Genomic DNA, 14,110 nt, shown 5'->3' on the forward strand with positions numbered 1-14,110 from the left:
TTAGAAAAACTGCATTGTCTTGGCATTAACATGGAAGAAGAAGGATACATCTTCCTCCTTAAATAAGAAAATAAAAAAATAACAATTCAAGGAAGGTAAGGCTAAGTCTAAATCTAGACTTGCCTTTTTCTAGGCAGCAGCCACACCTTGTGTGTTTACATCCAACAAACCCAAAGACAGGTGCTTAGTCACCATGCAAGTGTTGACATGTAATGACAAACTACAGGGTGTGCAAGTGTGACTGACTAAAACTGATTGCAAAAGTGAGCCTCGTGTACGAATTAAAAGTTACAAAATGCAGCAAAAGGCCTTATGGGAGGGTAAAACACTATTTAAAAGAATGACTGTGTCTGAATTCAGTTTTCTCTCATACTCAAAAGCCCTAAAATACACATGTCCAAACAGCCTGGCTGGGATCACTTGTGCTATGACACAAGGATCAAGGAATGACACCTGTCAAGCCCTCTGCATCTTGTGAGTTCCCTTGGGTGGCATCAGAGCATCATCTTGGGACAGATTTTCTGTCCCTGGCTGTAGGCCTCTAAGGGCACAGGCCTTTGGGCTCCAGGTACACTTTGCATTTGTCAGCACTTACAAGTGCTCCTAGTGATTATCACGTGTATCACTTCTGTAACCATTTCATTGATTCTACTCAAGATGTCTTCAAACCAAGCTTAATATTTCCTTTACAAATCTCTGTGCTGTTTTGACAGCTGGGAACATCCTCACACTTCATTAAAATATTCTCCATCTAATTCTGTCCCAGGAAAACCCTTCTAAGCATGTAATAGTTATTCCTGCAAGCCCAGGCTCTTTAGATAACTGTCTTTCAGCTGATAAATCAAGAAGCATTTGTTAGTTATTTCTTTTATTGTCTCCTTTTGTGAGGTCAGGACATTTGCATTTAAACACAAAGTGCATTAAGCTCTTTGCCTTTGTAAGGTTTAAATATGCACAGCAAATTTCTGTTTCCACACTGAGTGCCATGTCCTATTGTCACCACACCAACAAACCCAGGAACCTGGACACACGACATTGCTTTCCAGCTGATGGTACCCTGCTATTAATTGAGTCAGTGTAACTATTTCCCAGGGCTGCTTTGTTAGAAGAGCAATCCAGCTCTTTCTCCACAGAGAATGACTTAACAACAGGGATTTGTAGATTAACAGCAGTTCAGGAACATGACCGTGTGTAGCCAGACAAATCTACCAGTCATCATCCAAGGCAGATTCAAAGAATAGCAGAACCAACTACACATCTGAACGGCCACTAAAATTCCAGCCAGCTTGTTATTTTATGAAATACATTTTATATACTGCTTCCTTCACATGTTTGGTATCAAAAGTTGGCTAGAAATGGAAAGTGAAGTTTTAACAGTTGAAACTGATAAAAGGACTGCATCCTTTTCACTTATGTATGAAGTGAAAAAAAAATCATTATCCATACTTCAGTGGCCAGTTTGTTACCACTGTAGAAATTTTTTTTCAGGTGCATAATTCATCTTCTAAGAAAATATTCTTTACTTCTTCCAAAAAACCCACACCATAGAAATAAACCATATTAAATGCCAGAAACCACAGTATCAGTAGCATTATCTTTATTTAAGACTCTTTGAGGGCTTGCACTCTTGACAAAGACCATGAATTGGATATGAGTTTGCACACTGGTTATTTAAGAGAAACAATCCTTTTCAAAAATCTACTGTTTGCTTAAATGTCTTCTGTTTGATTGAACAGAATTCTCTGTTTGCCTCTGATCCTTACCACTGAAGTGGTGTTTGTATTGGCTCAAATACCCTCAAACACGATTGTGCTGACTTACATACACAGGTAGAAGACAATTCACATCTTTCTAGCTTCAAAGAAAGATGTGAAGACAACCAAAAGTGTTATGCCAAATTTACTCTGTAATTGCAGAGTAAATGCAATTTACAGAGTAAATTGCAGCTGTCCTTGCAGCTCAGTGCAGTAGCACAGTCCCAGGACACAACCTGACATGCATTTGAACCGGGGCTGCAAAGACAATTCTTCCTTTCACTTCTCCCTGCTTCCTCAGTGCTTCACATCCACTTCTGTATTGTTCCCCATGGTGCTGCTCAGTAGCATTAGGATAGTAAACAAAAACTGTGTTTTTGATTGTCTTTCAGGCTAAATTTGGTTACAGTGTCAAACAGGGACTAGAAAAAAGGGAAGAGAGAACTTGAATAGTGGGAGTACTGAAAGTGCAGACTTATATAACCATTAACCCACAAACTCAGAGCCAAAGTAGGGTAACCACAATTAACAGAGTAACAGTCATCATCTCTCCTATCTTCAAACCTTTAATCCATGTAGTAGAAGTCATATTACTCCTTTGGCTCATGATTTGCTAAAGCAAATCAATTTGTCCTTGTAAACCACCTATGTAATAAAGCTTCATAGCAAATTGTGAAGATTTAATTACTAGCACATGGAATTTCAGAATCCTTGCTCAAAGAGAATTTTGTTAGAATCTGGGAGTGAGAAATTTTAGCAAGAGTGCTTAAACTTAACTAGTGGGGCTTTTACTCAAGATTTATTCAGAGCTGATATTCTGGCTTGGACCACTGAAGAATTTTGAAATTGGAGCTAAGCAATATATGGAATTGAAAAAATAATTTAAAAATAAGAGGTGGCATGGGAAGATGAAATAGAGAGATATGATTTTGTGTAGGATGAATATATGAGGAAAAGTGTTGAAAATGTAATCCATGTTGTGATGAAAACTGAGTAGGTTGAACCCTCAGGCACAGTTTATGTCTTGCACAAGTTCCCACAAAGTACAACGACTTCCCAGCACATTGCGAGAGCGCTAGAACTTTTTGCTCTGCAGAGAAACTTGGGCCCTCTGAGGTAGAAAGCTGACAAGGTGGTTTAATCTGCAGACAAGGTACTTTTTTTCTGTGAGGAAGAGATTTGGAGAAAAAGCAGAATTTGGTGTGCTGTCACTGTAAGGCTTAACAAGTCTTACAAGACTGAGTGTGGTTAGAGGGCCCAGTGCCATGAGTCAAGCAGCAGCATTTCAGGATTCTAGTCCACATGTAATGAAAAGGCAGAAGCCACTGTTTAATAAGCATTTCAGTGTTCCATCCATTGTCACACCTGTTTGGTATCCCAGCTGGACACAGTGTCAGGGAAGTCACAGGGAAATACAGGCCTTAGGAAATCTGCTAGCTCAGAGCTACTTCTGAAGAGACACAGCACTGCTGCTGCTGAATCTGACAGGTTAGTGACAAAAGTGAATCCATCTCTGGAAACACAAGTGTGTCCAGAAGAACTGAAACTGCTGTCAGTAATTTAGCCATGTATCGAAGGGGATGTTGGTATTTGTCTAGTCTCCATAAGGTTTCACTCACTCATTTTCAGTGCTAAATTTTTCCAACATTGAGGGATGGAAAACCATCTGACCCTGATCACATATGTTGAGAGACTTCCCTGCAGCCGATAAGAAACTATCTGAGAGTTCCTCTTTAGTTGGTGCATTAAAAAATGAGAGTTCACTTGAGTTTAAAGGATATGTAAAGATTTTTTTTCTTCAGTTATGTCTCTGGCTCTGAAATTTGTATGCAATTCCACTAAATGATGCATCTGTAAAGCAAATGTCATCTTAGATATGAAGATGTAATGTCTGTAGACAGCCCATTTATTTTCTATCCTTTAAATCCAGATTACCCCATTAAAAAGTAGATATTAATAGGAAAACTGACTATACCTAAGAAAAGAATAGGACAGATCCACCTTTTACCAAAGTTTCTCAATTAACATTAAAAACAAACAAAATTAACACAATTAAGAAAACTAGTTGTTGAGATCTGAGTTTTAAGTGCCACTGAATGCAAAAAGAAATGCTGATCTGCTGTTTGGCTGGTACCATGTCCTAAAGTAAGGCATAGATAGGCTACAAATGCACAAGCACTTTCTGTCCCATCCTTTGGGCAGATTAAGTTGAAAAGTATTGCTTGATGATTCTTGTAAGGATACAGTTCCCTTCTAGACTGAGGGACACAGGCAGCTGGGAACAGTTAATCATGGGGAATGGCTGAATCAGCAGCATCATGAGGAGCATCGTGTGAGGCTCTGTCGAACATGTCAGTGCAGAAATACAGTTACAGGGAAATTAAGGTTGGAAGGGACTATTGAAGGTCATCATTTTAATCTTAATGTTCAAATCATAGCTATGATCAAATTTGGATCAGGACAATTATTTTGATAATTCTGTTGGGCAAATAAGTAAATATGAAGTGAAAATTCTAATAAAATTCCACCATTTCCTTTAACACATTCCTGGTGATAACACTGAGTAAAGAATATTTTAAACAGGTGGCAGTGAACTGACCTGTCATGTTTTAACCTGCATAATGATATTTTGGAGACCCTTGTGAACATATTAGAAAGGGGAAGCTTGCCAAAGGCTATCTGGGCATTGTACTTTGAGAAGATGGATTTATTGGAACTTTTGTTTTAATTAGTATGCTAAAGACAGCTTGAGATGTTGTAAATATTGGTGCCATGCTTCACTGACAATAGACTAACACTCATAAGAGTTTCTTCATGGTATGGAGAAATTAATTTGACTATCAGTGCTTGGCAGCTGGATGTGGAGCTGCTCAGATTACAAGCCAAAGAAGCAGTAAAAAATGGGTACTGCTATCATGTGACATGAAAACAAATTTTCTGCTGAGAGCAAGAAATACATGAATGCTCCTGTAAAAGTTTACACCATTACGAGGCAATTTCAACTCCTCTGCTTGGACCTCATTCTAACATAACTTGTGAGAACGATTTTGCTGTGTTTGTGTGCTGCAAAGATGCATTTGATTAGCTGCAGAGAGCAATTCTCTCAAAGCTGCTCTCTTACTCTGTTTTATTGAATATTTCCTCTTTTTGAGAATCTGCTAGACAGTACTGATGTTTTTCTGTTGTGTTTACACAAGATGCTTGTTCTCAGATAATACAGGAAGACTAATAGTGTTTAAAATATGAGTTCTTTAAATGTGTGGGTAAAATCTGATTTTATATCCATTAGAGTTTTCTTCTTGATATCTGTATAAACTTTTATAGAACTTAGTATTACACTATGACAACAACCTAGCAAATCTCTTATAAAATAAGAGATGTATAATTTATAAATTATAAATTGAACCTGGCACTGTTCAAACCAAAATCAGAGGACTAGAACATGGATGAAGTTTTGACTGGATCTGTGATTTGTCATGCCAAGAGGGATCCCTAGTAACTTGATCAATGGATACTCATCAGCAGTGTCTACCAAGAGTCTTAGCCATGTTTTCTGTACTATGTTGTCTGTTTTTCACTCACTAACAGATCCCAGAATGTGCCAAAACCCAGCCCTCTGTATCAGGGTGTATTGCATGTAGCAAACACTTTGCTGGGCCAACATGAGGTACTTGCTAACCCTGAGGGGAGCCATGGCATAAGATCTGCAACAAGAGCTTCAGTGACACCATGGTCAGATACCACAGGCCTTGGTGAATGGTCGCAAACTCAAAAGACAGGAGAACAACATCATGAGAGAGAGAGGGGTCACACATTTGCTGTGTCAGGAAAGAAGAGGTGTTAAAGAGATACCGTTCAATACCATGGAGGATTAAATGCTTCCCGCACAGCCAGACATAACAAGACACAAAGCTAGGAAAAGGTAACAGGTGCAATTAAAGCTGCCTTTCATACAGCACCAAATAATGGCAATTTTAGATTATACTTGACTTCTAGTGGTTTAAGCACAGAATAGGACACACAGCAGAGATACAAAGCTCTACCAGTCAAGGGATAACGTATGGTTTAAGGATTACAAGGTAATTGCATCACGTGAGGATTTCTGTGATTCTAAAGCATCTGGAGTAAATGAAGGAAGAATGACACAGTGACCTTTGGAACAAAGTCTTCTAAATCTTAAAGCACAGACTGGCATTGAGAAAGACAAAAGCTAATTATTATTTTTGTGCTTTGAATGTAAACTAAACTAATCCCCAATTAGAAAAAAAAAGATGTGTTTGAGTGCAGTATGGCCAGTTGTGTTACACTGCAGCAGGATGAGACAAACAGACTGAAGAAGAGGAAACTTTGACCTCTGTGTGTCTTGATTTCTTTCATTTTCCCTCATCAGCACACTGTGGTTTAATTGAACTATTGAATTTCAGAACTAGTCTGTTCCTCTGTCTGAATGAAACATAAAAGACCTGAATGAAGAGACAATGAAAAGAATGAAGGGATGATGAAAAGCACAGGAGGATTTCTTTACGGAAGGTGTGTAGGTATATTCATGCATGTACGAATTTTTCAGTCTGCAGCTAAGCAATGACTGGCAGATGTAGGCTTTAACAAGGAAGGACTGTGGAAAGCATGAACACAGGTGTGCTGTTCACTGTTTTTCCAGCATATGAACGGTGGGGAGCCAGCTGGAGCCAACAGAACAGCAAAGAAACAAAAGGAGGTGGTTCTTCACACAGCATGGATCAAAGCTGCAGTGCTACAAGTTCACTGGAGTTCAAGGATAGGCTTAGGAAGTCTGCTGAATAAATGTCCACAAAGCTTTATTAAACACACAGAAACCATCCCTGATCCATGAAACTCCTCAGCTGTGATTGACTGAATGCCAGAGAATGTGTAGGACAAGTATAGCACACATAGCTTGTTCTTTCAATCTTCTCTAAACACCTGCTTGTGGCTGGTATCAGAGACAAGATACTGGGCTAAAAGTACTTTTTGATCTGACTCAACACTAGAACATAAAAAATAAGTCTGCCTAAAACCAGATCATATTTTTAGGCTCAAGAGTCAAATACAGGAAAAGTAAGACATCACATTATTTCAAAGTCTATTAGCTTTACATTCTATTAAATTCCATAAATAAATATATGTTTTAACTAAGAAAATGGTGCTACCACTTTCTGCCAGTGAAAACACTTCATTTAATGGATAAGTTATCATTATTCACAGTCATTTCTAATATTATGTAGAAATTTTACAGAAACAACAGCTCAGATTACAGAATGATAAAGCATTACCTGTGCCTGAAGTTTGCATATCTTGCACTTTTTCCATATAGTATATTATGTGTATGTTTACTAAATAGCTGTTAGTGTGGCTCTGTGTAGCATCTCAGAATGTATCCTGACTACTTTTTGTTTCAGATTAAGAATGCTTGGACAAGACCATTCTGAAGAGCAGCGTGGCACAGGGTGCTGGTTTCTCTGGCTATGCGAAACAGAATGTCAGGTATGCTAAATACTGAGTGACTGAGCACACAGGCATTCCCAACACACACGTGGTGGCTGCTACAGAGCAGAAGAAAGATCTTTGTATTCCCTATAAAATCAGTACAGGCTGCTAATTGCAGCACAGTTAACCAACCTCCCGACACAAGGCCACAAAATCAAGGCTTCATGTCACACTGGAACCAAGGTTAAGTCTGTGTAATAAAGGAATTAAATAAGTTTTCAAAGGTGCTCAAATCTGCTGGACAGGGTTGTTTCACAACCTGAGACATCACGATTTGATCTGCTTTTCAAAGAGAACACACAAATGGAAGCTATACTGAAGTACCAAATGTTAATGTAATTACCAAACTTTCCAAACTTTGTTCCTTCAGAGGCATAGAAAATGAAATTTATTTATTAAAATTAATGTTATTTTTTAGTTGCAGAAGGAGATGTCCTTACCAGATCAGTTAAAACAGAATGTAGCACTGGAAATGGGCATGTATCAAAACAGAACTGAGAAAGCTAGAAATATGAATATTTAGAAAATAATGTGATGTACAAGACAAAAAAAGACATTGTGATTTTCCCCCATAAGTTTATTGAAGTTTCAGTCACAATCACCTACCCTTCTAATGTGAAAGAATCAATTCTGTGGAGAGCCATGGCCTTGAACGCCGCGCACGCAGTGCAGGGAAAGGCAACACCTCCGGGCCTGCAGGCTCAGCCAAAAACCAAGGGATGGTTTCCCAGTGCCGCCCTGTGTTGCAAACACAGAAGTGCACGGACAGCCCCTCCATGTGGGCAGAACAGCTGGTGCTGCTGCTCAGGCACTGCCGGGTATCTGCTCGTGGGTTTTTAATCACAGGTCCTTCACTAAGACATGCTCTGCTAAACACTTTCTTTTATCACTACTGAATAACAAAAAGATACATTGATCATATAGCAAAATAATATTTACGTGCAATCTCAGTAAACAAGGTAGAAATGCCAGTAGAATTGTTTAATTTTAAACAATTTAAAAAAAAAAATCCTGTTTGGCAGCAAATCATCCAAGTCGGATTTGTCATCTGTAAGTTATTACTCAAAAGGAAGAGCATATAAACTGTGTATTTGATTTACTCAGTAGCAACCATGGTGCCAGATATGCTTATATCCTTAAGGATTTTGGATAGCAACAGTTTGTGTACAAGTAGCTACTTAGTAGTAGCTGATTCAGAATGGGCCAGTCTTGCCTTAAATTGTAACAAATCTATACATTTACTGTTCAAAAGCTTGTACTGTAACAGGACACTAAAACTGTATACATTCACAATGTCAAGAAAAAGTGTCTATAATTTTTTCCATAATTTCTAAATAATTGTTATTCGTATTCCCGCTTGTAGTCAGAATCATGAATGCAGTTCTCCACTGTCTTGATTAACACCTCTAGTCTAATGCACCTGGTATGTCTGTACAAGGAAAATATTTCTCTGTGGTTTTCACCATGGAAACGTGTTCTGATTGTCAGTGATCAGTCTGTTAGGGCAGGAAAGGTGCCAATAGGTGAGCATGTCTGATGCACACACAACAGGTGCCTTGGAAGCACTTCCCTGTCACAAATCCTAAAGCAGCTTTCCCTGAACATAACAAGCAGGAAATCTTTTCTCATACAAATTTTTAATAAAGTTAGGATACTGATTAGCAACAATGCACACAGCACAGAATATTTCAAACTTTATAGTGCAAAGTACACATCTTTTATTACATTCTGGAACTGATCCCAAGTTCTTCCTTAAGTTATTTATTCTCTGTAAAGCAGCCCTGGGAGTGTTCTTATTTGTGCTTGCTGCCCCACGGGCTGCTGCCACAAACACTGCAAGGCCATAGAAATGTCTGGTGTGTGTCTTTTCCTACACTGCACTTCCCTTTGCAGTAATTGCAGAGCAGAGAGATTATCAGCTACTGCTCATCCCCATGAAATCCCACTTATATAGGAGCCCCTCCTGTAATCAAAAAAGCAGTAATTAGATCAGCTGTGAAGTAGCCTATAGTTCTCTGATCAAGGCAAAATGTATCACTTTCACACTGCCCTCAGTAGCACATGGACTTGAGTTTGTTATAAAACATTTGTGCAAATCCTGCAAATACACCTCAATGCAGTGGCTGAAGTACTGAGGGGTTCAGGCTAATTACTTCTTTTCTTTCACATTAACAATAAATGAGTTATAACATCAATTTGCAGCGTCTCAGTAGATACCTGATACTTGATAATCATTATTCTACAATCACTTACTAGACAAATATCTAGGGGATCCTTCTGATTTTAAAAGTCTTCTTGGTAGAGTTCTAAGTACAAGTTCTGGATTTGCCATTTGCCATGTATTAGCTGCTCTGTAAATCCTTACAAGGGAGGCTCTTAGAGTGTGGAAGGATACTGTAAGCAGAGCCCAAAGTCTCTCAGCATTTTGAAGTGAAACTCTGTTTCTCAGAATAAATATGCAAGAGGTAGAAATATCAATTACAATTTACATTTAGGGATGCAAACACTGCTGTTTGAAAATGCTCAGTGGTAGTGTAAATTACAGAACATCCACCAGAGGGAAGCTCATGCATTCATTCAGAGTAAAATAGATAATTTGAAGGATGAGAGAAACATACACCTGATATTTAAGGCTAAGCAAATTCTTTTTAAATTCTTTCACAGCAGTAGCACAGACTTTTTGAGCTTGGAAAGTTTTCAGAAGTTATTTGCCAATCTAAAAGTAGCAGACTCACAGAAAGTTTCCTGGATTGATGACTGACTTACTGCGCTACATCTAATACACATGCACAAAAAAACCTTAAACTGGTTTTCTTTTTTAACATACAGGTACAGCTTAATTTCACTGCTGTGATGAAGTAGACCAGAGCTTCTGTGATCTGAAGTCTAAATGCATTCATATGTTAAAGCCCAGCCACATATGGCCACTAGAGCGAGTAAGATACTGAATTGTTTAGCCACTGTTGTTTTTACCAGTTATTGACTACACTATATTGCTTCCCCTGTTAATGGAAATATTTGCTAAATTGCCTATAAAGTTTGTGTTCTACTAATTTAAATTTGATAAATAATAGTCAGACACTTTTAGAGAATATTGCAGACAGCTTGCAGACTGCAGTTTTCTTAGTGATCCAGGAGTCACACAGAGCTGTTCAGAAACATGCTCCTCAGCTAATGTTAGCTCTAATATCTGAGATATTTAGTCTAGTAGCCTAGCTTCAGAGTCTTACTCAAGGAAATCTTAGCAGTTCAACACTTCTCTGGGATTTTTCTGAAACAGAAATTCCAGACTGTGGCTGCAATTGAGAGACTCATTGGTTTTCTTGCTTAAATGAAAAACACAGCCAGAGGCAGAGGCCAATTTGGCAAGCGAACTTCAACTCAAGTGGAGAAATGTGTTTCTGGAAAATGTAAGGCCAGATGCTTCAGAAGTTCAACCATATCCATACACTACTGGATTAGAACTATACTTATACCAATGGTTGTTCAGACAACTACTCTTTTCCACCAAAAATAAAGTTATACCAAAAAAATCCTTCAGAGGTGTCACACAACGGTACAGAATATACAAGTCCTTTTAGGGATCCTTGGTAGATTGAGGACTGGCCACAAGATTGTAGCTACACTTAGAATACTTATTATGACACAAAAATTTACTTATCAGCATACTTATTGTTATCTACAATTTCTAGCAGTTAGTGTATCTTACTGCTCCACAGGATTTTTAGCAATTATCCCAGCTTTCAGTCAAGCAGAGTTTCTAGTAATCAGTGTAGCTTTCTTTACTATCTAGAATCTTTGGTTATGTAGGCTTTTAGTCACCTGAGCTCTTTGCAATTCAGGTCAAAGTCTTGATAATCAGTGTGTGACACAGCAATCATAATCTAGATTGACTTTACTTAAGGAACCTGCCAATCCCTGCAGCACTGGGTGACAGGAGGTACTGGACATCTCTCCTTGATTGTCTTTTTCCAATAAAAATCTGCAACTTAGTTCAATCTAGATATGCCACTGGCAATAAACTAAAAATAGTCTATGAAGATACTTCTGCAGAAATAATGTGTGTAAAAGTTATTTATTCATTGGAAGAAGAGATACTGCCCAGCACTTCCTCCCATTAGTTAATTTTCACAAGTGGTTTTCAGAAATTCCCTTCAGAATACAAACAACTTGTTTCGTTTTTTCCCCTACCCGATATTTATTACATGCAGTTAAAAATGAAAGGAACTGGAATCATGCATTAGATTAAATCCCAATTAAAATCTGTATTACACAAATAGTATTTTGAAGATATAATGCTTAACTTCAGTGGGGTTTTTCTGGATTTGCTTTTGATCTCATTATACTCTTACAAGAGCAAAACCAGCTAAGCTGCTTTGGGGGTGCTGATGTTACAATCCTTTTTCCATGGTAAAAAATACTTTTTGACTTAATACTATGCACTACATTTGCCAGGTTTGTAAAATTAGGGAAATAATCTGTATCACATTCTTAAATTTAAGAAAGCTATAAATAACTCCTTTGTTACTGTGAACTTTTTTTAATGGTAAATACCCTTCCAGTTCCACTTCTTGAATATTTCAGTTGGCTCTGCTGTTCTAGTTCCTCCTTTAACATTTCAGAAATGAACTTCAAAAGATGTTTTGAAATCAGGATAACAAAATAGCTTCATAGTCTTTGGCCAGGCTCTGAAGAACTTATGATTCATTTAGGATTTGAGTACTACACTGACAACCAAGTTTCCTAGGAAAAATCATAAGTCATAGCCCATTGCTGGCACAGCAGGACAATAATGTGGTCATATCTTTTCTCCCTGACATGGAGCTTTTCCTTCTACAACTCTACATCCATACTGAATACTCTGATTGTTATTGTTTGGTAAAGAACTGCAATTTCCCAGAGAATTAGAAATACAGCTCCTACCCACTTTGTTTTACCGGTACAGTACAAACAGTTGATTTCCTTTATGCCAGGGTATTTCTAAAATATGATTGACTGTTTTATGCTGAATTTAAAAAAAGATGGCATGAAGGTAGTAAGCACAATTTTTTGTGCTTTAAAATTAATGTCAAACATATAATGCACATTTGTCGTTTACCTGACACCCCTCTTTGTTTTTTGTTTTTGTAAAATAAAGTGCTGAGTTGTTCATAGGAGCAAGAATAGAGTAGCATAAAAAGGGTTTTTTTCTCCTCACATCTGTTAATTAGATCCGTAACATCAAAACAGTAGCACATTTCTTTAAATAGGGACACTTTAGAAAGACCACCAACATGCTGTAAAATTTGCTGAAGCACAATGGATGTATAACTAACAGCAAAGTCAGGTCCTGCGTTGTATTTTTACTTTTCCTTTGTATGCAAAAACACCCATCCTCCTAAACAACAGGAACTGCCATATGTGGTCAGATGTCTGTAAGAGTGAGCATGAGGCTGTGAGCTCATAGTCTGCATTAGCCTTCAGAACATCAGTTAGAGGAGAACTTTCAAATAGTTCACCAACACCTGCAGAATAAAAGCAGAGCACAAAACAACCAAGAACGGAAGAATTTCCAGAATGAGTCAAGCTGAGGAAAGCAGTGGCAACTCAACATGGAATATTGTGAGGTCAGTAGTCTGCGTAATACTGGGCTTGTCATTTATAATTGGCACCCCTGGGAACTGCATTGTCATCTGGACTGTCTGTACAAAAATGAAGAAAGTATCTCTTTCAGTCCTGCTGATCTTGAACCTGGCCATTGCTGATGTCCTTGTATTGATCACTTTACCAATCTGGATTTATTCTTTTGCTGGCTCATGGGTTTTTGGAGTCATCTTCTGCAAAATGCTGGTTTTCATTATTTACTGCAGCATGTATGCCAGTATATTTCTGATTACAGCACTCAGCTTGGAGCGGCTACTGGCTGTGTTTTACCCTTTCACAATTCAAAGATACAGAAGAAAAGAAAAAATTTCTTTGATTGTGTTCCTCATTTGGTTCCTGTCTATTGCCTTTGGCATTTCTGTCATTCCATTTCAAGAGACAGAAGAAACAGACGGTCGACTCCTATGCACGTGTCGCAACTACTCTTCTAATAGACAGAAAGTGTCCTATCTTCTGCTGGAGACCCTTGCAGGTTTTGTAATCCCTTTCTTAATTATTTGCACTTGTTATGTGTGTGTTGCAAGAAGAATAAGCAGAATGACTTACCAATCCAAGCAACGATCAGAACGTCTCATTGCCAGCGTCGTGGTGGCTTTCATTCTGTGCTGGTTCCCTCACCACATCTTTAATATCCTGGATATCATTTCTATTGAAATAGAACTCTCTAATGAGGAGATGTCTTTGGCACTGGAAGAAATTGTAGACAAAGGCGTGTACATCTCTGGAGCACTTGTATTCATCAGTAGCTGTATTAACCCTCTGCTTTATGCTTTCGCTGCACGAAGGTTTCAGAACCACCTGAAGTTTGCCAAGATGTCAAAGCTGTTTGAACAGATCAGTCAGACTGCAACAGAGGAAGACAAGAAAAGAAGCCTGGTTGTAGCCAAACATGAAGATCCTTTGGTAGGCACAGAAAACCTCTAACAAGGAACTCAGTGAATAATCTGTGTCATTTCTTCAGCAGTTCTTTTTCCTCATTCTCTCAGTTTCATTTACTGAGCAGTCCAGGGAAAGCTGTAGAGAAATAAAAGCTTTTGGGTTTTTTTTTCTTGTGTGTTTTATAAGAATTGGCATTAACAACGTTGTTCAGTTCATTAATTAATATTCACATCATGAAATGAGCACCATTTCATTGTTGCTGAGAACCTTGGCAAAGTGACTAAAAGCTAAAATTGTGAGGAATACAGTGTTGTTACTTTTCATTAAAA

The 14,110-nt window shown here is 38.2% G+C and overlaps 1 protein-coding gene across 1 annotated transcript; it reads left to right on the top strand.

The window, feature by feature from the left end:
* Window positions 1-12,815: 12,815 nt before the first annotated feature.
* Window positions 12,816-13,826, top strand: LOC121349013 (leukotriene B4 receptor 1-like). Its single transcript, XM_041459075.1, has one exon. The coding sequence runs from the start codon at window positions 12,816-12,818 to the stop codon at window positions 13,824-13,826; it is 1,011 nt and encodes a 336-aa protein (XP_041315009.1).
* Window positions 13,827-14,110: the final 284 nt, after the last annotated feature.

Source organism: Pyrgilauda ruficollis, unplaced genomic scaffold, assembly GCF_017590135.1.
Source record: "Pyrgilauda ruficollis isolate IOZ18807 unplaced genomic scaffold, ASM1759013v1 scaffold13, whole genome shotgun sequence".
Taxonomy (NCBI): domain Eukaryota; kingdom Metazoa; phylum Chordata; class Aves; order Passeriformes; family Passeridae; genus Pyrgilauda; species Pyrgilauda ruficollis.